Source organism: Anopheles funestus, chromosome 2RL, assembly GCF_943734845.2.
Source record: "Anopheles funestus chromosome 2RL, idAnoFuneDA-416_04, whole genome shotgun sequence".
Taxonomy (NCBI): domain Eukaryota; kingdom Metazoa; phylum Arthropoda; class Insecta; order Diptera; family Culicidae; genus Anopheles; species Anopheles funestus.
Window position 1 is genome coordinate 26458970 of NC_064598.1, and position 26566 is coordinate 26485535.

A 26566-nucleotide genomic window follows, 5' to 3' on the forward strand; every position below is an offset into this window, starting at 1 on the left:
GGCACACTAGCACCTTGAAGCATGAAGCTCTACGGTGGAACTTGTTCGGATACAGCAAATGGTACATAAATGGTAGAGAACTGCATTTTGATCAGGGCCCGGAAGAAACATCAACAATGTGTGGTAAAAAATTAAACAAAAAACGAAGGACACAGAATCATACGGAACAGTGTCTTTGGAAGTACAAATCCTTGTTTTGCAAACAACGGTATGACACGATGCATCACACAAGCACCATTTAGCATTCGAGCTTTTCTCTTGGGTGCTGTGAATCAAACTAATCCTTTGAAGTTGTTAAAGGCATAGCTAAGCGAACAAGATTCTTCAATTTTTTCGTATCATTTTGTATCTGTTTTTATTTTCAATTTTTTTTTCCGGGCGTTGGAGTGAGAAGCACCTTAAAGAGTTGAGGATATTTATCAAAAACCATATTCTTCGTTGGGTTGCATAATTGAAACATTTCTAATATGGCTTTATAAAATAAAATAACAAATACATTATTAGCTAATATTTTTAAAAATACTTCTTGAATATTAGTTTCATCCAACTTATGTGAATGTATGGCATGAATCTAAGACAGTAGGTTTTAATATTGCAAAATATATTGTTATTTTGAATTTAACATTTCATTTTAATTTTACATTTTTTAGTCTTGGTAATTCTGGTATGTCACTATGATCCATAGTATTTCATCTAATTAGTACCGCGAATTCGGTCTGCTAGACAAAATTCCGGTTATCAATAGCATGGATAACCGTTACCAGTTATGGAATGTTGGAACGAGAGAGTTGCTTCGTTGAAATGGAGTATGATAGGGGGTTATTTTAGTATAACAATTGAATATCCATGAATGAATTTAATTAAATATTTTCTATATCATAATATCCAAAAAACAGCAAATAATGACTAGTATAAAAACGAACCGTGAACGGTAAAAAAATCTATCTTATTCATCACATTTTTTATTAAAAAATAAGATTTACGAAAATATCCAATAAGCACCTTTTGATTTCCCATAAACTGATGGACTTCTTCACTTAGCTGATTGCTCTATTTCATTAAATGGATGTAAACGCTGTACACATTTCAGCTTATTAATTGTACTCGTTGTTGTTCTTGCGTACCGCAATGTTTCGTACCTTTCACGGCGTAAGAATATAATTGGCTATCAGTGGCTTTTATTACATCGCGTTGCATCTCATCCTTCCGCCATGGCACGGCTCAATCATAGTTGATCACATTGACGGCGAAGCAGCTCGTTATGATGAGTGCAGACCGATAGCGCTGCTAGAATGATGCTGATAAAAAGCTCACTTATCACTCTCTGCCTACCCACACTCCTGGCACGTTTTTTCCCTTCGCGTGGAAAGCCATACATCAAGGGGGTGTCAATGAAAGAGGATTTATAAGCTCTAAACGAATCGGTTCTGTCAACCGCGAGAGTTACGTAATCAATAAGAGAAAGCTACCCCTATGCATGATGCCTGCTCTCTCTCTCGCTCGTTCACCATGTAGCATCTCGCTTGTTTGCTCCTTTCCGGCTTTGCTTCCTCACATTGTCGATGTATGTGTTCGCCTCGATCAGTTCGCTCTATTTTTATACATGCTTTATTTATTTCCAACCACCGTTTCCGCGCGCCACCAGACGAAGCGACACATTTTCCGGACGACAGTCTTCGCTCTCGTACCCACAGCACCGTAGCTGGTGCTAGTTGTTCCTTACTTTCGATCTCTCTCTCTCTCTCACTGTGTCACGCTCTCCTATTTGGCAAAATTGTACGATGAGTAGGCGAGAGAATTTAGGACGCGAAAGGACGATTCGTGCTCGAGGAAACGTTCGCCAGGAAATTTACGTTCAGTTTCGCATTAACGTTGTACAAGCGCGCACCTGATCAGGTCAGGACACTTGTAGTTCGAGCAACGCAACGACAGACAACGTGAACACGAGCAACCGGAAGTTTGTCGTACGCGCGGTCGACGTGTTTGTTGGCGGTGGGCGGTGGGTTGTGAAGGTTGCAAAATTGAATCCAGTGATCCTTGTGTGTGTGTGTGTGTGTGCATGTGTTTGTGCACACATACACATGTAAGTGCCCTACGGGCTGTGTTTCGTTAGCCGTTTGGCACTCACCACGTACGTGTGTGTTTCTATATATACATATGTGTGAGTGTGTGTTGGTTGGATGGGAAGTGAAAACAAAGAGCCACCTTCTCGAAGGAGTTGAATTCGTTTGCCACCCCCTGGAAGGGTGGTGATGTTTCTTCGTCTGCACGACTACCGTGTTTATGTGTGTGTTTGTGTGTGAGGGTTTTTTTTGTAGGTTTTTTTTGTTGGGTGTTCTTTCCCATCTACAAGCAAAACCCACATGGTAGCACATGGCGAATGAACGGGACGGTAAACAAAAGGACGGATAGCGGAGTTTGCGGAATGGGCAGGAAACACGAAACCAACCAAATCATCATGTCGCCTGTGAGCCGTCTTTTCGAAGCCACAAACCGTTCCGAGTGAAAATAAAGCAATTACGGTGGATTAAAAATTAAACCCCAAACCAACACAAACACGCCATGCACACACGGGTCCATGGTGATGATGATGATGATGATGTAAATGATTCATTGTGCTTCGTTACACTCTTATGAAGTTGCAAGTTTCGTTCGTGCTCATAGTAAAAGCGAACTTTCACCACCTTTTTGCCAATCAAACAACATCGGCGCACAGGCCAATGTATTCGTGTGACGATTAGTGGCACTTAAAAAGCTCGCAACTGCTGCAACTGCTGGAAATGTATACTCATGATCGAAGCGGAGGGGATGAAGGACGATAGAATTGCTGGTGGCAAATGTACCTGCTGGGCAAACAAATTTAATTCACCACTGCATTGCCTATCGGAATCGAAAATCATTTAAGTGAGTGCTGTGGCGTTAAAACATGAAAGGAAAATAGGCAAAGGGTACAGGAGTATACTGCCGTGATGAAGTGCAAAAACAAATATCCGGAATGGATGTATTCGAGTGTGTACATAGTGTCGGGAACGTATTCGAATATCACGTTGAGTGGAAGCGTTTGAAAAGCAGACTGGGTATCATGATTGTAGTTTTTTCTCTTTAAAAAAGACAAATCTTATGTTCAAAATAGCTCATTGTCTTTCTTTTACTATCAAGTTCCATACTTTCGTTAGCCAACAGCAAACAACCTTCAATGAAATATTTGCATAAGCAGGAGCAAGCGAGTATTGTCATGAAGATTGCATAAGTTTTGGCGTATTAAAATTCATTAAGACAAAAAAACACGTCAAAGCAATAATTTATTTGCACTAGAAAATGGAGAATGGAAAAACATGAACAAAATCTAAGTTAATAAGACATTTCCATTTTCCTTTTTTAAAGTCTGATCAGCATAAGTCTAGTTTTACTTAGTACGATAATTATTTACACGTTAACAGTTTGGCAAAGATTTTTAAATATAGAATTTTAATGATTTTACGTTTACACATTTTTATCCTTTTTTAATCTATCTTCTTGCGCGACACTTTACTTGATCTTATTAAAAAAAATAGTTAGCCATTGTTAGACTGGTAGCTAATCTCCCTGACACGTGTTACCGCATGTTTGTTCATCAAATAGATTGTGTGTCAAATCGCTACATATGTGTGTTGATCGAATCAACACTACTCATCATAATAAATCAAACCTATAGCTGTCAGTCAGCGCTGTAGTAAGCAGACAGGTATGCCAGTAGGCCATCTGGTTAATCGATCGTCCGTAGCGTGGTGGTAAAGCTTTCCCCAAAACATGCGCGTACCAGGTGGCGCTCGGTTAAGAAACCGAGCCGACAACATCACACTGACAGCATTGTTTTCGCCTGTCAAACGCATCTGAAACGGCAAAAGCGGTGTGCTGGTGGTCCACAATAACAACGTTGGTGAAGGGTTGCACTTCCCCCCACCCTTTTTTTCTGGCGCTCGTACTAAATCAACACTTCTATCCATTTATGGCAGCAATGTGGTGATGGTGTTGTTTGGCAGCAACAGCAGCAGCAACAACAACAGTGAAAACAACGCTCGGTAACCGCGACAGTTCGGAAGAGCAAACAAATAAACAACATGGAAGTGAAATAAATTCAAACCGAAATTGAAACCGAAATCTCTGCTGGTGGAGCATGCGAAACATTGCCGCATCGATGCGCGACTACCGTGTGGCACCAATACAGCGGACCTAACAAGCGACGCTTGGTGTGCTACATTTGCGATCGTGCAAACGTGATGTATGTGTGGGTGTGTGCATGAGTAGTGGGTGGAAAAGTGTATGTGTGTAATATCCATCCCCCAACAAAAAGAGAGGGCCGTAGCTTAACGTGTCGGTGTGTGGGTGTGTGATCGTATAGTGAAATCGTTGGTCCCATTCGGGGAGGATTAAATGTGAGCGCGTGAAACCTTTGCGTAGCGAAACGGAACCGGAAACAAACGTGCACGTTCACGTGGCACCCTGTGGCACTCCGTAGCTGTGAACGAATCCTTTCCTCCTACCCCAGCAGTGTGCTAACGAGCCCGTATACGGAGACTGCACGATGACTAATCTCGTTAATACCAACCTGGGATTTATTGTCTTTGGATTAATTTTTGCTTCATTCTACGGCAGTGCAACGCGAATATTCGGTGAGTGTGGATGAAACGGGAGCGAATTTAATGCTTCACGTGGGTGGTTGTCGCATTAGGATTTTCCGTTAGCTATTCCTTTTTATGTATTACTCCTGCTTTTATCTGTGTAATCTTTATTGCATCTCCGAGTTGTACGTTAATGAATTATAGAGACACATTTGATTTATCCTACATGAAGCGTTTTGTGTTACAGCACACTTTGTGAACCAGTTGTGTTCAAGACATAATGGCTTGAATGATTACAAACTTCTTTGAAAGATATTTATCTGTAGTGAAATGTTTTTATCTGTTTGTAAATTCAACGTAATCTTCAGTTCTGTGTTTTTAACAGTTTTAATTACTAGCTTTGCAAAGTATTTTAAATGGTGAATTATGCAAAAACTAATGCTGGGGTTTTATTATTGATAGTTTGAATGAAAAGCTGGAATGTAGTTTAGAAATGACAAAATAACTTTTTTTCATAACAACCAGGCGTCTCCATGTGAACCATGCGTCTCCATAAACAACCATGCGTCTCCATCTCTTATATTAATTTATTTTAAAAATTTATTTATAATACGTAGGACAAAAACCATTAAAAAATATAGCTTTTATTTAATGTGTTTGAGGGACTTGCCTAAAAAATTTTTTTTATTGTTCTCTTTCCGGTTTGTAATTTGGAATTTGAACGGTCATGTGAAAGAACGACTCCACTATGTTTCGTTCGATCAAAACTTATAAAAATAACACTTTTTTGCCTTGCATTAATTGTAGTCTTAAAAGATAAAACATCATAAAAACTTAGACAATTCCAAGTGTACTTGCCACACGCAGTTACATGAACAAACAAAATCTTCGATTTCTATTCCTTTTTGCTTACAATCGGAAGTATTTTGCAAAAACCATCTATTCTCGCCCAATACTCCAAAAACCCGCAATAGTGCGAGACCCTTTTCAAAGCCAACAGCTAACGTTAAAGCCACACTATCTGAGTTAAATCGATGAAAGAGCTCCCAGGCGGATATGGGCATGCTGTAGGTTTTGGAAATGTTAGTCAAAGCGAAACCTAATCCATGTGGAAATCAGCTTTACGCAAAGCATGGACGAGCTCGGTTTCGTTCGTAGGCCGACACCGGTCATGAAAGTTTCGCAAAAGGCGCTAGTAAAGCGAGACGAAATCCCTTTTGTTACTCAGCACTTGGCAGAGTACATGACAGCCGGTGGCCTGCGGTGCGGTACGCGATAAGAAAAGTTTAACCAGCAGCAGCCGGGAAATGGGGTGAAACTGTGGATGACACCGATGGCAGTCTCTGCCCCTGCCCTGCTCCGCCGGACGGAAGTTTGCATCGGTCTGTTTTGCTCGCTGGTTTTTATAGTGGGTAAAGAGATGAAAATTATTTTGACAGCTGGTTTCGATTTGTGCGCCCGGTGGTGCACATGTTGCTGGTGTTTTGGGGATTTGTGTGGTAGAAAGTTGATCGAAAGTGTGCGCAAAGAGATCGTTCATTCAAAGAAGTAATTTGCTAGTGGTTAATGAAATTGATGAGGATAACCAACGGGCAAAGTTTGACGCATACGAATGACGCAGTGAAAGAATGATTTGCTCTTGCTTAGTGATTGTAGTGTAATCATTGATATATGCGGACTGAGTTGGGAACTAAAGCTTAGTATAATTAAACACTTTTAAAAGAGTGTGGTAGCTACTGATATCTTGTTGCGTTGGAAAAATTTTATACATTTCCCATTCTCTACATTTGTTATACAAAGTCAGAAGATTTAACAGTAGAGTTTTTTTTAATGTTTCGACAGTTTTCTGTATTATAAGAAAGTTAGGCGGTATCATCTTATTTTAACGCTTTGGTGATATTGATTGCAAGCTCTTCCTGCGCTCCCAGGAATGGTGTTAAACACTTGAATATTATCTGGTTAAAATCTCATTAAATGTTAGAATTGTGTGCATCGTATTCTCCGGTGCAAGTATCTACATAATTATCCCCAGTCACTTCACTTGGCCTGAAATTGCCCCATTCTAGGCATTCCCCATCTGCTCAATCTAAGAAATTAGGGGAAATATGGTTCCTTTCTTTACGACATGGGCTTCGCTCTTGTAAGCCCTCATTACATGGAACAGGTACAACTTTATCCCGTCTGGACTAAAGTATTCTAGCGTAAAAATGCCTAAACTATTGATTTTGATCTGCTACAAATAAAGCGTTTTTAAAGCAGATCCTACCCAGAATAGGCAATGTTTAAAATATTTTAAAAAAATACACAACCGTTTTAGAAAAGATTGTTTCAAACTTTATTTAATTAAAGAATTGTAATTAAATTTTGTTCCAATTTTCTGAAAATAACACATACTTCCATGAAATTACAATTTCAAAAAGATCCAAACTGAAGGTTCAATCTTTGGGGTATTGAGTATGTACTCTTTCATCAAACGATGTGCATTAGAGCTTTGCTACAGCCAAAAATGATGATCTTTTCATCAGTAGATGCTTTTTTCAACATTAGTACCGATTCCTACATCAAACAAACACAGAATGAAGTAAGCGTGTAAGACTTCGCTATCAACCTCACAGGGTATCTTTGCAGATGATGTTGAATAGGAACGTTAAAAGGTCAATTCCTGAGACCTAGTCGTTAGTGTGATACAAGCGAATGTGACAGCTTGTTTTTAATCCTTCTGCTAAGCAGATACGTTATGACAACCGAATTGATTCGCTATGGTTCTTTATTAATCCGGAAGACTTGGTCAACGAGTCCTTCTTGCCATAATAGTGAACACTGCTGTACTGTGTTTGTAGTTCTCTATATTTGTGAAACGAGTTGGTTGAACGAGTTCCGGAAGATGAAAGATAACGTTATAAAAGGTGAATAAAGGAAGAATAAGAATAAAAAAAGAACTTTACCTCAATTTTTACATGTTTATACGTATCACCTTCATAATGTTTGCCATTCCAGTCGGTCCTTCTTTTGTAGATTATTTTGTGAGCATTTTGATTTTTTTCTTAAAATATTAACAAACATCGTAAAGGATTTACTCTTCACCTTTGCCGTGCATTGCTCTTTGATGCTTATTTAAAATACTTTCGGGAATATTAACATTGCCAGCACAAGAAAACCTTTCAAAGGATTAATATGATGGAGGACCCAACAGTTCCACGCATATTAACCCTAAAAATAAAAAAAGCTCATCGCAAAAAAAAAATCACTGCCGATTTGCTTTCTTTTTCTTCGACCATTCTTTCTTAATCGTGGCAATTGTATCTGCTTTTCTGTTGAAGAAAAATGAAAACGTTCCCTGCATCAAACGGTAAACATTTAATCACTTTGGAAATTTTTCATCCGTCAACCAAGATCCATCATCACCGGCTGAACGTTTATTTGGATGTGTTCGAGCAAAATAATGGCACATTGTGTGTAGCAAGCGGCTTAAGTTCGTTCCACGAACCGGTTCAAATCCGGGGCACACGGGGCGTTCCATGTATTCCGTGCGTTCCAAGGCCATGTTAAAGCGTCTGTTCTGCGTTCCAAAAAGGAAAATAATGTAATCCTACTCGGCGCGCTACCATTCACTAGCGCTGGAAAGGAAGTAGCACCGGTCGTCTACATGCATGTCTTTGCGAATGAAAAAGTTCTGCAACCACCAACCCGATACCGTTTCGTCCACTGTACTGCACGGACGAAAGCGTCCTCTTTTGTGCTTTTGGCACAGTGCCAGCCGGAAGAAAATGTGAAGTATTATCGATTTACGACCAGGTCGCACATAAAAGCGCTCGAAGGAGAAACGTCGTGGTCCGATTGAATACGCCCCACGCTGGATGGAATATAACGGCTTTTGGGGAAGAGGGAGGCAAGAAGAATGAAAATGGGAAACCTGGAAGTGAATGTAGGCGACGTGTGAAACGGAAACGATGGATCGTTATCGTAATACTCTTTCTTTTGCCCGGCCCCGGCGTAATGTTGTGCACCGTTTTGTACACCGAACATCAGATGGATTATACGGAACGGATATTCTCATCATTAGGAAGAGAATGCCACCGATCTTTGAAATACCTTTCTGTCCCAAGGTAGATTGACTCGTTATAATACATGGATTGGGGGGTGGTGAGGGTTGTCGCTGGTCGACATGGTTATTGTTGCATGACGAAGGGACGGTAAAGGACGGCATCGTGAAGGAATGTGAAATATGAATAAAATTTTCAAATGCTGCTAGACTATTGTACTGCGAATCGATTGTATGCTCTGGGTTTTGTGACATAAAACTCAGCTGTTGGTACAGGCGTCCTTGTGGAACAAATATTTGCTCGTTTCAAATGATTTTGCGAAAACGTAAGTAGTACGACGTTATTGAAATATCCCTAGCTGATTCCAAGGAACTTTTAGGTCCTTCGCATTTAAAGTATTTTATTTTGTGTATGATTTTATTATGATTCTTGCATACTATTGCTTCATAAAACTTTGTTGGATTCCTTACCATGGTATATAATAATAAGTAAGGTAATGCACGGTCGAACGAACCGTATCCTTAATAAATGCTTATTTATTCCTTTGAACCACTGATGGTCGTGAATCTGCTCATCCAGGCCTTTCTGGTGATATTTCAATGCCATCACCTCAACTATATTTGAGCCTTTTATTCCTCTTCTGTCCATATAAATGGCTTATAAAGACTTTACAGTTTGTGGCGTTTGGTATCATTTTAATGACAGAAAAGCCTGCCAAGGTATAGTAGGTCGAATTTGTTAGTCCACATACACATCCTTCTTTTCAAAAAAGTCCAAGTTTTCGACAAATTCCATGTTTCAGATTCCTATTCCAGTACTAGGATCGGGACAGATGTTTTAAGTGGAGATGTTTCCTCAACCTGTAGAAATACCGGTTGTTAGACAGTACCCTAGTGCGTATCTCAATATCCATGTTGTTCTCGGTGTCGATTTTATACCCAAGATAAGTGACATTTTAGACGCCTTCAAAAGCCCGTACGCTTATGTGTATAACACTCCTTGTGTAGGTCGAGTTTTGGTAGCTTAATGGGGTTACCATCATTTAGATTTTTGTTAAACTCCATCCGGAGGATCTCTCCCGTTCGCCTATTTTTTCTTTAAAATAATCAAAAATGAGAAATGTTGTAGAATCAAAAACAAGGATCAATGTCAAGATTCATAAAAATGGAATTGCATAAAAAGATAGGCGAAGGAATTTCTGGGCTGTTTCTTTTAACGACATGAAAGAGGTCTGCTAATTTAACTCAAAAATTGAATGATTCCTGTATGTAATTTTTCCTTTGAAATTAACAGAGAGAGAGAGGAAAGGAGAGAGAATAATTTGAAATATTTAATGAACTGATACATATATGTAGCCAAAATAAAGATCGTAGAGTGGAGGTGAAGGGAAAATCTTGTTATATTTCAAACCATCCAAAATACTTGTTCTTCTATTTTGTTCTCAACATCTTCTTCTTTTTCGTGGAGTACAGTTTATTAAGTTTTAAATATTTCAATTTTTACATAAGGATTTCTATTATTTTTTTAAAAATCGAATGATAGAAGGTAATATATTTCTGCAGAAACCTAACCAATGAATCGCATAATATTTTCGTTGCTCAAAAAACACGTGACGTAGAACCTTTGGATTATTGAATTACGTTAATTCTATTGTACAAATTAAATATGATAAACGTTCGCGGTTATCGTACAAAAAACGTGTCCATAAAATACATGATATTAAAGCAAATTTATTTTCCTTTTCTAAAAACAGGATCATCCCTGTTGTTCCTTTTCAATCTCCGTTGACACCCACGGTGTGCCCCAAATAGTTATTGTCCCCCGGTTTAGCACGAAACGAATCTTTTTGTTGTATTATTTTATTTTAGGTCAGACGTTTCGTTTTCAAAAAACGCTATCACAGGAAGCATTTATCTTCGTAAAGGCACCAGCAGGAATGAGAAATTGGATGCCCAGCATCGATTGGCTATGATTGCTGGGCATGGTGGATGCTGATACCTTCCTTAACCTTTGCCGCAGCAGTCGGCAACGACACGAAGACGATAAAACAAAGCGGTGTGTTCCACTTTCGCCCATTTTATTGAAGAGATTATGAGCTAAGAGAAATAAATTGCTTCTTTCCGGTGGCACGATTTGCTTGGCATGTGAAAAGAGCTGATTCAACCACAAACAATCACCGACGATAGCCAAAGCTGGCTGCCCAGCTGGATATTGCGTGTGTGTGTGTTTGTTTTTTTTATTGTGAGTCAAGCTTTTTATCTTCCTTTAGTACAAAAGGATAAGATGGCGTTTTCTTTTCCCTACTTTGAGCTGTATTATGTAAGGGCGTGATAGAATATGACAGTGAGAAAGAGAGAGAGAGAGAGAGAGAGTTTTGTTTGTTGTTTTGTTTATTCGGTCATAGGATCATCGAATCCTTTCTTGTCGTGCGTCTGCTACTGCGGAAAGTGTGCCATCCGGTATCCGAAGATTCAGATTCGTTGGGCCCATGTATCGGTGAAAGTTTTATCGGATTGAGTTTTTCGAACCCGCCCTCTAGTTGATTTGGATTCGTTTCGGTTGTTTCTCGCACATCATCAAATTTTGAAGAAATCCCACAATAAAAAAGGGGCCAAAATCTATCGACACATACAATAGAACAAAAGGAAAAGGGAACAAAAAAAAATACAAAAACCAGTGAGTGGACCTCCTTAACAAAAGGGTGCTGTCCAAAGCCGGAACATGCTCATTGTTTTTTCGCCACTGTCAGCATGAAACTGCAGCTTTTTTTCTTTTACGGTTTTATTTTCGCACCCGCGTGAGAAAGAATGGTCCTTTTTTAGGGGTGTGGGGAACTTTTCTCGCAAAACTATTAGCAATTCAAATTCGGTGCGGTCTGTTCGTTCGCCTAGCAGCCGAATGACATTGAAACCCCGAACCAGTGCTTTCGGAAGGGTGACGATAAGAAGTGAAAAGATCCTGAACACTGCGGATGCGGAAAGCGTTGCGAAATGTCGTTCTTATACACATTTGTTAAGCTGAATTTATCTACGCTTCATGCACCTTTCGCTCCAAATGAAACGTCAAATCGGAGAGATTGATACAGGGCTAATGGTAGGGGGGCACTATTGTTTCCGGGTAAAAGAATATAACGTGTAACTCTGCCGGTAACCTTCGTGGAAAGGATCGGTATCATGACGAGTGTATACTTTTTTTAAAGCTTTATGTAACATTGGAATTGAATTGAATACAGCGTGTGCGATCCAAAGCTCGCCCTGTATCATATTATGTATGTGTGGCCTGCGAATTCTGTGAATGATAATAACTTCACTCGATTTGAATTATGGTTTGAATCAATAAAGCTTATATTAACCTTTCTTAATTCACGTTTGTGAATGGTTAATGTTTCGTAGTACTCAAATTTAAATATGATTGAATCTGTAGGAATTATATTGATTTAAACTCTAAGGAAAAATGACACTCAGGACAACACATTATATTTTTACCACGCATTTGTCGAAATGTTTTGAATAATACATTGTTCTCATATGTAGCTAACACCATGAATATGTTCTACTTTTATTTTTTTAATCAAAAATATGATCTGAATACATTTGTTTATGACGTTTAATGAAGATATCACAAAATAAAGACCCCAGGGTAAATTTATTCGATTTTGATTTTTCGGAATGAAACATAATTTTTTATCTTTCTTGTAACCTTTTTTTCTGAAGCTCAGAAAGTACTGTTGGATTGCGGAAACGAAAAATTAAAGTGAAAGAAGCATTAGGTAGAAGAAAATCAAGCAGGATGAACCCATAAAGGTTGACTTTTCAAAGGCGCCGTACAAACCTACGTACTTTTCGTAAAGGAAACCTCTTGGGCACTTGTCAAAAGATGATTTAGTGCGAGTTTACTTAAGAACGAGTTCGTTTTGCGCGTTTGTAGATGTAAAGCATACAGACACAGCTCTACGCAGTGTTGAACAAAATAACGAAAAGCGTGACACTTTTAGAAAGAAAATTTGTGCGTGAATAAGAAGAAGGTGTGTCAGTAAGCTTTGAAGAACGCTTTATTGCGAGAAATTTGTACTATTTTTCTGGTACACGAATTTGCAACTTGCTTTCTCCTACGTTGTGTGGCAATCTGTCATCAGCGTTAGCAAACAACACTTTTGTTTTCCGCGAACACTAAACTATGACATTATGTCCATGATTCCTTAAAAATAGTAGCCGATTTAACGATACAACGTTAAAGAACAACCTACATAAAGTATAGCATAAACAAACATTAAAATTAATGAAATAAAAACAAAAGTGGTGATACTGAGAAAGAATAAAAATAAGAGTAAGTAAAAACAATGCTGACAACAATAATTCGTAAAAACATCAATTAACAATAATAATAATGTTATTAATAATTAACAAAACACACACTGAAAAATACTGAAAAATAGAGCTACGAGAGAATGAGTATTATTTATGCTCCTGTTCTGCTGTGGGTGTAGGTTTTTTTTATAAGAAAAGTTCATCAACAGATAGCCTTTTTGATATCAATTTATTACATCATACTGTAAATATGTTTCTCATAGTAACGTGGAATGAAGGTTTTGATGAGGGGTGAGACACCCCTTACGATTTATCTTTACTTTCCTATAGCCAGTTCTAAATGTTATTCTATTGCACAAACAATGAAAAACTGGTTTAAAGGCACACTCTATATTATTTTTCTAAACAATATGAACTAATCTCGTTCAAGGAATTTGGGAAAAAAGGTTTATAATTTCCACGTATTTTGACTCCACTGGAATTCTGTTTCACTTTCAATCACAGTGTTTCACAGTGATAACATTACATAAAAAAATCGTAAATTGTATGTTTAATGTACAAATCGCATCATACAATAATGTATAAAAGGCACCTCACATCCCACTACCTAGTAGTGGTATAGCTTTAAAATGCTTATTGCCTTGTGTAGGAAAGCTTTTGTTCTATCGGTGCGTCCTTGAAAACACCAAACTGCATACAAGCAACAAATGGTGCCGCCAGGCGGAAAAATCTGCGCTCACCTTTGAAGTTGAAATGTCGTTTTATCTTTTTACTCGTTTTACCTTTTACTTTCATGTCCTTAGCCCCATGTCTGGGATGATCCAAATTTTCACATTTGCCTTTTGCATTTGCCAGCAAACGTAAATTCACATGTTTTTTTTTCCTTCGTTGTTGCTTGCCTTTTGCTTTTTCGATCGTTCGCTGTATGTGTTTGATTTTTTTTTGTTTGATTTATATGGCCAGCTACCGTTCCCATTCGCTTTTCTCAGTGAATCGGCCGTCGCGCGTGTTTCCCTCGGGATGGTTCCGTTAAAAAAAAAATGGCAGGTTGTAGAGAAATTCGTAGCTATCCATGTTTCGGCCAGCGAGCGCGCTCGACGCTGAATCGTGATTTCCGGCAATAGTGTAGCAACCGGCCGGTACGACACTACGGCTCGGTATGGCACATGCACGGACATTTCGCTGTTCGTACTTGTCCGGTACCATTACGAGCGTCTGTGTACGGGTTGACGTTGATTTATGTCGGGCAAATGGTGCTATTTTGTCGGTCGCATAATGGAGCAAAATTTCACTACCCTCTTCGCGCAGCACACGTACACAAACAACCGGTGAACCCGGTGATCCTAGCTGAACGGTTCCATACGCTAATACCAAGGGCATGGGGCAATAAAAAGTTATGGGCTTGCCTGTTGTTCGTATGATGGTAACCGGACCGCGTCCGGCCCGTGTGTGTGTTGCTTTCGTACGCTTATTTTATTTTGCCATCGAATCGTATAATTTTTAATTAATTTTCCAACACGCTAGTGTGTGTCTGTTCGGGTGTTTTTTTTGTGTCGTTTGCTTCCATTCTATGCCATGGGTTTTAATTTATGAGACATTTGAATTATTATTAGCATATTCATAATTTTTAATTTTCTAGCCACACGGTTAGAAATAGAATATTTTGGGAATGGTATTTACGGTGTACAATTGTACACACAATAGAGGGAAATGTTACAATCATTGTGTGGTTTAGAGTTGATTTTTTTTCTCTTTATTCCAATCGTAAAGGGCATTATGTATGTCGGTCAATTATTTTTCCTTTCTTATTGCGAGAGTTTTCGTTTTCGTGGTTTTTTTTCTACAGACAATTTAATAATCACTCTTTTATCCTTATCGATTATAGACATTGAAAACATCCCGGTCGTTAAATACGTGGCTGTTGCCGGACGGAACGTTACCATCAGCTGTCCTGGAGTGAACGAGCACTCACTAATCGATACGCTCATTTGGAAAACCACACAAACCGTGGCAGAGTACGTTAATGGGTTGCCCCTAGTAAACAATCCAAGGGTAAGTTCGTTGTCTGGTTGGTAGTTTTATAGTGCTGTTGGAAGTTTTTTTGTTATTGTTGCGAACTTGTTTAAACAGTTCAATAAAATGAAAGAGACCACGGGAAGTATGGGTTTTACGAAATTAAACCACAGTAAACAGGTGGATGGAAATCTAATCTCAAAAGTCTGCAAATAATATGTGATTTGTGTTTACTATTGTGTATGTACAAAAAAGCAGCGCTACAAAGAGCTATTCATCAGCAGTCCAAAACGAGATGTTTAATTAGCAAAAATGGTACAATGTTTGTGGTACACTAATTAAATGAGTAGAACGCTAGATGAAAGCTAAACATTTGTTACAATATATCATTAAAAAAGCGTACAAATCTAATTTCAAAATACCATTTTCCCCAAAGTACATATGTATGTTTTCAATTTAATTAAAACAAAATTCACAAGCAAACTATTTTCGATTTGGAGATGACTATTACTACTATGTAACTGTTCACTATAGATCACACTACTGCCGGACAACTTCAGCTTACACATCAGTCCGACCAGCTCGGCCGATACGGCGGAATATACCTGTTTGTTTAACGACCGTCACAGTCCGGAAGCGATTGCCGATCTGCTAGTGCAAGGTTGGTTCATTTTCATCTCACATTTCCCCACATCACTGATTTCTAAATTGGTTTTGCTTTTTTTTTAATTTCACGCGCTCTTTCTCCTTCTCTCTCAATTTCGCCCAGATGTGCCAGATCCACCAGGTAGACCGCTGGTGGTAAGCTTCACGTCACGTTCCGTCGATTTATCCTGGGCCCATTCGCAGGACGCACGGAACGCACCGGTTACGAATTTCATCATCGAAACAAGGTAAATATTGACACAGCACTGGCCACTGGTGGTGGTGGATACTGTTACTGTCCAGAGCCCGAAAACGAAGGGTGCGTATCGTCGGTTTTACTTTGCAAATGAAATGTTCGGAATGGTTTGTTTTCATTTGGCAACCCCCATCGAAGCACGTGCCAGAATGAAATCTTGATTTTAAAAGTGATAGTGTAATTTTTGAAAACAATAAAATCAAGTTTTGGGTTGAGGTTTGGAAAACGTTACGAATATATTAACCACGCATACACACACTAACGGAGTCTGTTTTTTTTTTGTTTGAAACACGTCATTTCTCGGTAGGGTCGGTGAAAATGGCGACTGGAATCAGGTATCACCGATTTACACCAAGTCCAATTTGGCATCGTATCAGGTGACGGATCTGCTCCCATTTACCGTGTACAGCTTTCGTATCATCGCTGTTAACGAGCTGGGCCACAGTGCACCTTCAAAGGAGTCGTACTACTTCGTAACGTTACGGGAAGGTAAGTGTATTTGCTTACTTTTGACATTAATTTTTGAAAGAATTTATGTTTTCCTATATTCACACAATTATTCCTGTTAGAGGAAATTTACAGTCAGTACGGTCAACACATAAACAAATAATTGATTTTTTTAATTGTTTAATTTTTTCCTGTATGCAACATACGCAGAAGTTTGCAAAATACTCAGAACTTTCAGAGGAAAATCGCATTTCATTAATTTGACTTGACCATTTTTTAAATTGATTCCACAATTTTGGTACTTAATGCACAATCTCCTTAGTATCTTTTTTTAAATAACTTTCGAATTAGTGAATTTTAAATTCGATTTTTTTATTCTGTCTTGAATGTTTACGCTTGTGACAATAATATCATTTTTTGTTGGAGCTTGAGTGAATTCTTTTCCTCAACAGATTTAAAAATGCAAAAGATGTTGCTCCGTTTCGACAACTCTGCCTGTCTAGTTCTGAAGCTAGTATTGCTAGAAGCGCGTTAACTTAAAAAAGAATAGGAAAAATGAATTCCTGGAAGAAAAAGAATTTAATCTAAAATTGATAACAACGGATAGGGAAGAGCGGCAGATGTCTTTTAACACGAACTACGGCAGGAGAATTGTCTCCTCCGGTTACTCTTGCTCGACTTTTCTTTCGTCGCTTACATACGTGTACAATAAATAGTAACAAAAATTCAAGCTTTCACAAGGAAGACACTAGAAAAGTGTTGAATATTTTTGGCATATTTGTACTGTTTACCGTGAGCGATCCAGTGGATAACCGGAGTTGGTCCTTACAGAACACGACCCGGTATCAAATCACATCCGGACTGTTCCCCCATAGCAGGAATTACGTATAAAACTAAGTGGTAGAAGTTATGAAGGTATAATGTTATTAAGCCAGAAATGCTTGACATAACTTTGATGGTCACTATGTCAAAGAAGAGGAAAAACTTTCAAGCGTTTTAAGCGTTACTTTAGAAACAACTTCGAATAACATGGTTAAACTTTAGTGCTTCTTGAGTTAACTGAAATTTTTTAACTGAATGAATATTTCAAGCTTTCTTTCACGGCTCGGAGGAAGAAAAGCCTCCCAGCTAAAGTGAAAGGTGTTATATTCTATTTATAAGTTAGAAATAAGCAATACGGCCAGGCCGTTCTTTATGAATAAAAAAAAATATTTCAAGCTTAACTGCGGTCTTACACCAAAAATCAATGTGTTGGGAAGAAATGCATTTAATCTAAATAAATACTCTAAAAGTATGTTATGTCAATCACATTACAGGGAATTTTCTACCGTGCAAACAGATGATCCCTATGGCAAATCCCATTTACGACTGAACTGTAAACTCTTATAGAATCAGCAATTTTAATCATAAATTTATTTGTATTTCTGATTGATATGATATTAAATAATATGTAAAACTAGTCTTAGTCTAGAAATATCAATAAAATCTCATCTATACTGTCGAATAAAAAAAAGGTTTTTGTGTATAGATGAAACTGAATGTATGCAACGTTTCCGGTTACATAGTGCGCTACAAAAACTTCAAAAATAACTTCGTGTTATTCAACGATGGTTAAAGTAAACATTTGAATAATAATTTTCAAATGTTTTTAAGACTTTTATTTTAAACTGAACCAAATTCTTTCCATATAAACATCGAAAATGCGCTTATCTGTAAAACAACGCAGAACTGCTGTTATTCTTCTTCGAACAGCGTGGTTAAAACTCCGTTCGCAGAAACCATGTTTGAACGATGTTCATATCATGTCTGTTTTTAATGAGAAACTTTTGAGCGCCATTTGCGTTCCCCCTTTTTGCACGAATTATGCGGCGAGCGCTCGTAGAGCAGTATTGGAAAACAACCACAGGGAAACGGTTTGCCACAAAACTCTTGTTATTTGACGATCATTTCTTCGCTACTTTCAGTTGCATGAAATTAGCATTTGATGTGCTTCAGTCGGCACTAATTCGCCAAACGAGAAACATTCTTTGGGGACGTAAAGAAATGCAAAGAATTTTTGTTTTGCTGCACGCGTGTTACCTCCAACTTCCAGCAGTGCCTTGGGGGGGATATTCGTGCAACCTGTCTATCTGTCCAAAGGACAGGAACACAGCGTTAGGAGGAAAACATCGAAAAAACCGAACGAAGACTTTCGCTTGCGCTTGACGTTGGTAGCAGCTGAGCCAACTGCTTTTTAAAACAATCTTTTACGAGCGCGTGTTTTACGTGTTGCTACAACCGTCGCCACCAAAAGAAAGTTAATAACAATTCCGGAAACGGTAAGTGTGATTGGCAAATGGGTCGATCCCACACCTGGAAGGTGTTTTCGGGTGCGATCTGTTTCCCACCGTCACCGCCTGGTGCTTGCGTGTGGCGCCATTTAATTACAATTATGGCATAAATTTGCATAAATTAAAACGATTCGCTCTTTCGTCGCTGTTACGGGGCCGCACACGGTGTACGGTGTATTTCTTCGCTTCGCAAAAAGGGTTTTTCGCCGACCGGCGGTGAGGTTCGGCAAGAATGTTTGAACGGGGATTTGCGTACCGTTTAACCTCTTGTATTTGTTTTGACGTTCGTTGATTTGTACGAACGGCGATAAAAGGTTTTGCCCCGGGTTTTGTAGTTAGTAGCGTAAACACATAACATTTCACACGGAAAGTTCGCGTACCTTTTGGGAAGATTTGGGAAGACGTTTTGGCAGGCAGTAATTATCATCGTGCTACCAGTGCTGCGGAAAGTCGTCTTCCTTTTTTGTTTTGATGCTAATGATTATGCACTGTGAGAATGTATTTTTGGAGGTGTACAAAAGCATTGCTCAGTTTAAGTATGCACCAAATGGTGTTTCGTACCCTGTAACCCTTCCAATTGTGATGTACCGCTGAAACCTTTTATTGCCGTGCTATCTGAAAATTAAATTACACAGCATACGGTGTGATTGTGAGTTGAAGAAAGAAATCTCTTCCTTAAGTTTCTTTAAGAAACGTTAAAGAAACAATTCAGTTCAAATTCTTTCTTCCAAGGGCTGGGCAATCACGATCAATTGAATTCGATTAATAAAAGGAAATTAAGAATCGTTATTCAATGTATAATTTTAAGGATATACCAAATGTTTGAAAACTAGAAAATTTCTTTACTATTATATTAAAAAAGTCGAGATAGTTGAAGTTTTCCTTGCATTTTTTGCTTTGTATATCAAGTACCAGGCGTCTCCATGGATTCGCGAAACAATTATTTTTTTGGTTCATTCATTTTTACAAATAAAGAAACTGTAGTCGACAAAACTTTATTTTTAATGAGCATGCTGTTAAAGGTATTCCTAAAAAGGCAGCATAAAAACGAAATCTATTTTTGACATAGTACTTACATACTTCAAGCCTAATATTACATAAGTAAAAAATATAATTTTATTTTGTTTTGGTACGCTATTGTTTGATTAAAACTGAACACATAAAAAACATATTTTTTATTTGTTAGGGCTTACATCCGTTGATATTTTATTAAACGACAGGTTTCCATGCTTTTTTTACTTTGAATTTCAAGTACCGATATCAAGTACCATCGTCTCCATGAGTACGCAAAATAATTTTTTTTTATTTGGTGCATGTATTTTCACAAATGAAGAAATTGTAGCGGACATAACTTTATTTTGAACGACATTTATTTTTATTTAATGTTACTAACATGTGTTAATATTTTTTAAAACGATAGTTTTCCATTTTATTCGCTTTATTTAATAAGTACCAGGCGTCTCCATTAGCACGCAAAACATATATTTTTGGTGCATTTTTTGCTTAATAAGAACGATCAAGCCGTATCAAGACTTACTTTTATCACGTACTCGGATAGACATTCCTTGCCACGGGGCGACGGTCCGGATGGGATTCGATACCCAGTCCTGTCGAGTGAAACCGGCGCCGTTTATCACATATAGTACACTACCGAGCCACAAACTCTTGATGGAGCGTTTATCGATGCCAATTCATTGGTATTATTCGGCACAGAAGCTCAAACCATTATGCATACTTAGCAATATTAATTTTCATAGTAAAATAAATCATCATTATCTACATTACACTCAAGTCGGTCACATTACCTCATGCAGACTAACGATGCATTGCATTTGCGATACTATATGACGTTTATCGTTTACTTATCGTTCCATCCCGCACCCGTATACTCGCCATCGATTGGAAATCAACTTGACAAAAAAAAAAACACCATGAATGAAATAAATCAACCACCATCGTCAACACCACCAGCACCAACCGGTAAGCCCGTAACGACGATAGCGCACAACACATCCGCCACCTCGGTGTACATCTCGTGGAAGCCGCCACCACCGGACACGATTTTGGGCGAGTTTCTTGGTTACCGTATAACGTACCGTACCCGGGATCGTCACGCAGAGGACGTGAAGGAGATTTACATTCGCGACAGTACCGTCGAGGTAAGTGATTTGGTTTCGGTTCCATCGCTACAAACTACCCACGTGCCGAAGCCGAACAGTATCATGATTGATTTTGCTAACGTGAGCCGAGGCATAATTTCTTGTGTCTTTATTTCCTTTTTTCTCCATTTTACTTCATTTTTCTTTTTCTGTTTGTCTCGTTTCGCTTTCTTTCGCGTCTGATGTGCTAGCATACCTGTCATGCTTTTGCTCGCTGTTTCCGGAAAATTCTCGGTAATGTCGATGGTGGGAAGTATTTTCCCATTTCTCAAAGATGCTACATTGTGTGGAATGAAATAAGTTTGAGGAGACCGTAGAAAAGTGGAACAAAAAAGACAGAGCTGTCATTTTCCGAACCATCTAACATTATCACTATGGAATCGATTGTGTTTCGCAGTATGTACCTGGTGGTGTAAGTGATTGTAGAAAGGGGAAAAAATCAAGTTTGACGGTTGGTAAAGTGAAATTGTTTTCATTTCGAGTTTAATGAAATTATACATTCACTCGTCATTTACGGTTATAGCGAAAAACAAAAGCGACAAGGAAAATTTATGACGCCAAAGTAAAGATTTTTTCAAATAGAACCATATTTATGGCGATGAAGGAAAAAGTTATCTAAAAAAAATTAATGAATAATTTTTTTCACTTTTTTCTGGTGCTACATTTCCCTCTTACCATTGATATCTAAAGGACAAAAGTTGAAATTCTGCCAACAAAATGAAATGTCTATAAAAACCGACTTTTTCCCTCGTTTCTGATATCTCGCGTTTTTGATAATAAAATATCAGCTACCTATTGCACTGGATGGCAACCGCTTGTGGTTGATGATGTTTTACCTTGATTAATGCATATCTTATACAAGTATAAAACAAGCCATGTACATGTTTCGCTTACCCGCTTTTTGCTGTCCGGGAACCGAACAGCACCGCGCCCTATTATTATGCAGTTTTGGCTCACTTAAGAATTTTAATTTTTCATAAAATATCTGTTCATCTTGATTTACAGTTTCACTCGTAAGAAGCGTAGAAGAAGAAGCAAAAAAAATCAACAATCATAATAATATGCCCGGTTTCGTTCATGTTTATTCACCACGGTTCAGCCATCGCCACCGTACATGCATGGCATTTTGGCAAGATGTGCGCTCATGGGGCAATACCGACGGAAATAAATAAATGAACGCGATGGATGATGCCGGAGTGCGAGCGAGTACGATAAATCTACATAATTTCACATTATTCATAAACTCGCCACACCATTTTCTACCGTTTTCTACCGTTATCATGGGACGCGTACGCGTCGCCAAGGATTGCTTCCGTACGGCGTCGTGCGTCAAACTTCACCCTCCATTTGTTGCTATCAGTGTACGACCACGATAAAGACGATGAAACATGGCAAACATACCGCACGGTGAAACGATCAGAAGAAAAGTTGCTTCCCGCTAGCTACAAAAACTCCACATCCCGCCATCCCTCATTTTCGTTTGTACTCATGTTTTGTGTTATTTTTTTTTCTTCTTTCGTTATTGTTGCTTAGTTGGTAATGATATTTTGTTTGCCGTGTTGCTAACCTTGACGCGAGCGTAAAACACATTTAAAGCTCTAGCTCTAGAGAGGCTGAAGCAGGAGGATGTGTTGCGGACCGGGGCAAAGTTTCTTTCAAATGTGTTTTTTATTTCCTGTTCTTGGTGCCGTCCATCATGATCGTTTTCAATTTTCCTCAAATCAAACATTTGTTTTTTGCTTCATTACATGCCCTTCTTCACTTCCGTACGCCATTGCAGAGCCACGAGATACACAATCTGGAAACGTATACACAGTATCTGGTGTCGATACAGGTGTTTAATCCCGAAGGATTAGGTCCACCGACGACCGTGCTAGTGATGACCGACGAAGGTGGTATGTAGACGAAGGGGCGCATTATTAGAATGAGATGGGAGAATGAAACAGCAGCTCTTTGCTGAAATGAAAATTTGTAAGGTTTTTAAGAGACTGTGCGAAAACTGGAAAGAAAATTTTGGTTTACATTGAGAGTGGTTGTGTGATAGGGCAAAACCAATGCCTAATCCCATGAACGAAACCCAAAAAGGACTAGGCGAGATTTCCTGAGGTTGTAATGGTAAAACAAAATTAATCAGAAATAAAGAGGTAGTTTCAATTTGATCTGGATATTTTATTTGGGAACACAGTTTGTAATATGAAAATTACAGGAATTTGTTGTAAATTTCCTTTTAAAAAATTCTGATGTACAACGTCTAAAAGTATGCAATTCGGATGGCTTATAGGATTAACAAACTTGTTTCGAAAGATTAATATAATTTTTGCCGTACTTACTATATTCTAACAAAGTCATAATACAGACCCGTCCTAATGGAAATAAAAAAAACCTAATTTCTAATTCAGTTGAAAAGATTGTACAGAAACAGAGAGTTCTATTCGCACTCCATCGAACCTTTCTAAAAGTAAGATGCCTCATCGGTTGTAATAAAATATAAGCTTCCTTTGAAGCAAAAGCTCCCTTTGAAGCGAAAACAGCAAAACTTTGGTCATTGAATTATAGAACTTCAATCGCCCAAGAGTACCGGTGCAAATAACTAAATCCTTAAACCTTTACAATGTTCTTTCATCTTTATTTGCTTTGTGTGTGGCAACCATTTGAAATGCTGCTGCTGCAAAAGCATTAAGCGTTCAACTTTAATGTTTATTTAAATCTCACCCGTATCGAACGGAGTGCATGTTTGTCCTTTTCGAACGGAGATCGTTTTAAAGTGACAAAAAGTTTGCAAGTTTGTACTTATTCTGGCAAACAAATTCGTAAAAGACTAAAGCATAGAAAAGAAACTTCCCATTAAGCGCTCCATTGAGCGAAGTGGATGAAGTTCTTAATTGGTCTTTTTTTCTTTCTGTTCTTACCATTTTCCACATTAAAGTTTGCAAGCGTTTCAATCCCATTTCTATCGTTCTTTGTCGTTTGCTTTGCTGGGGGAGTAGTGCCGACCAAACCGAGGAACCTAAGCGTGCTGGAAATAACGTCAACAACGATCCGTATCAGCTGGCTAGAGCCGGAAAAGCGGAATGGTGTCATCCACGGCTATCGGGTTTATTACGTCTACCAGAACCAAACGCTGCTCCATCTGCCAATCCTGAAGAACGACGCGGCCCAAAACTCCGTCTTTTACTACACGCTGACAAACCTGAGTTAGTAATGAGACGAAAAACGACGCTCCGGTTTTGCTTTTGGAGACAGGTTTTGCTTAACCGTTTGTGTTTTTGTTTGTTTCTCGCCCCTTCCCCACTAAACAGAGCCCTACACGGATTATCGGATCATTGTGACAGCGTTCACGCTCAAGTACGATGGTGAACCGTCGGAGGTATCGCTGCGGACGGACGTGGGAGGGCCGAGTCCACCGAAGGTGGTGAACCTGACCTGCCATTCGCTTGATTCGCTGTTCTTTAGCTGGCGAATACCACGCATCTACCACTCGTCGATCGATTTCTACATCGTTAACTACCGCAATCTGGAGTACGAAGATACGCACGAGAGACGCATCTCGGCCAACGCGTCCATCGTCGAAACGTCGGTAGGTGTTTGTGCGTTTTGCTTTCTTTGCCACCGGCTCTTTAGTAATAAATCCTCTTTCTTTACCGTTTGGCCAGATGGTTATTCACAACCTAACGACAAACAGTGCGTACGAGGTGAAGGTCCGTGCGGCGACCGTAAGTACGGTGAATCCGAAAAAGGTGGTCCTCGGCACCTATTGTGAACCGATAAAGGTAGGTGGTGGCAACGCTTTTGTTTGCCGACGTAAAGCTGATGGTTGTTTAACGATGCTTTTGGGATGGGGTTTGGGTTTCTGGTTCTATCCTATTGTGCAGATTACACTACGGGCGAATTGTGAACAGTATCAACCACCTCCGCTAAGACACAATCCGTACGTTGATCAGGAGCTCGTCATTTTGGCCGGTATCGTGATCGGTTGTTTTGGGTTGCTGCTAATCATTATTGCGATAGTGTTGTGGAGGTAAGAGCCAAACCAAAAAAAGGACACATGTTTTGTTCAAGTTTTTCATTTTGTTGTCTGCTAAACATGTCAGTGTGAAACAAAGGTGTGAAAATCCAAATGCCAAAACATAATTTAAAGAACTGTTTTGATAATAAAATAGATTTAGAATACAAATTTGATCTGATGTGAACTCTTACTGGGGAGATTTTATAAGACATTGTGTTACACAAAAAGAGATAAACACAATTACAGTTAATTAGGTTTAAAATTTTAAATTAATTATATAGCGTAAATCAGAATTATTATTAAACCCAGTTTTAATGGAAGGGATATTTCCAGAATAAATTGCTGCTGCATAAAACTGCTTCATTCGTTATTAACAATAAAATATTCTACTGCTCAGCAAGCATAAAAGTCTGCAAGAATATTCGAGATCAATATTTGATTGATGCTACTACACACATACATCACTTTGTATCACTTTCACATGTATTTTGCTTTTCCGGATTTTCATGTGCAACGTACTGCAAAAGTTAATCATTCACCTATGGTTACTGTTGCCATATTGCAATGGTGAACGTAACCGATCACCCAGTCCGTAACTAAATCTACATCGTTTTCGTTCGTTACATTTCACCCCATTTCAACAGGAAATGTTTCCACGCGTCTTACGATGCCGGTGGCCAAAGACCGTCGGAACGGAACGACCACAAACCGGTACAATCGAATGGTTGGAAAACGTCCTGCGATTCGAACGGCATCGTGCAAACTTCGATTCCCTCGGAGGAGTACATCAATGGACAGCAGCAAGCGATGATCGATCGATTCCATCGCTAGGCGTCGCTGCTGAGATGACTGATTAATGGTAGGCATCGATCGGTACTCGAACTGCACCCATCGACGACGACTGTTCACTGAACTTGTCTGTCTGTTTCGCTGTAGCTCAAAAACAGACAGGCAGCCGGGGCTGGGCAAGCTCGTGTGTTGGTATGCCAACGTATCGGACACCTGGCTGTTATGGATGGAATGTACCTGACTAGGATAATTTAACATATAAGTCGCTTTAGAAACGGCAGATGTAGTAGAAGTAAAAATAAAAAAAAAAAACATCGAAATCTCGACTATCCCGAGGATTGTTACGTGTGTGACAGAGCAGTTGAAGTGCAGCAGTTAGTTCCTTGCCAAATACTGGGATGTGTTGTAATTTTAGTTATTTTTTGTTTGTTTTTTTGTTTGCTATTTTTTATCAATATGGCTAGGGAAAGAAGTGATTTTTTCGTTGAACAATTTTTAGTTCATTACTGACTATTTTTCAGTTCATCGATAAAACACTCCTGGTGCAGAATATAATTAATCACATTTCTTATTTTTTTCACTTAAAACTTGTTTTTTTTTCTACCACACGTCAAAATGTGTGGTTCAGCTGCTCGTTTAAAAAACGATCTCGGGTGTAAGAAAGGTGGTTGAAAAGTGCGCTAGTGAAGGACGGTTGAAGAAGCAAAATCAGTTTTGCTAGCGCTTTGCGTAGCTGTTAGAATAATTAACTGTGCATGTATCAGAAAAATTGCGGAAGTGAATGAAGAATGAAGTCGCACAAAAATGCTGTGCGAACGTTGCCGGTTGAATGCCTGTGTACATAAACATTCTATTACTATTTGCTAGCGAGATACAGATGAAGAGATAAAATCGAAATGGATGAATAGTGCTAATAAATTGAAGGGAAAGGAAAAAAACTGAAATAAATGACTGTGACTGTCCAACGAAA

At 38.8% G+C, this 26566-nt stretch overlaps 1 protein-coding gene across 9 annotated transcripts; it reads left to right on the forward strand.

Annotated features, from left to right (window-relative positions):
• Positions 1–1133: 1133 nt before the first annotated feature.
• On the forward strand, positions 1134–26566 carry LOC125765305 (protein sidekick-2-like). Of its 9 annotated transcripts, none has more exons than XM_049430296.1 (13): positions 1134–1896; positions 3996–4652; positions 14837–15003; positions 15499–15625; positions 15734–15857; positions 16173–16354; positions 20614–20801; positions 22582–22696; positions 23789–23995; positions 24101–24378; positions 24455–24571; positions 24674–24819; positions 25452–26566. In XM_049430296.1, exons 2-13 carry the CDS (start codon positions 4565–4567, stop codon positions 25636–25638), a joined length of 1926 nt encoding a protein of 641 aa, XP_049286253.1. In that variant the 5' UTR covers positions 1134–1896; positions 3996–4564; the 3' UTR covers positions 25639–26566. The 9 variants fall into 9 exon arrangements, with proteins under 9 accessions (XP_049286253.1, XP_049286251.1, XP_049286250.1 ...); XM_049430294.1 differs by having other exon boundaries at positions 1884–1964; XM_049430293.1 differs by having other exon boundaries at positions 1885–1999.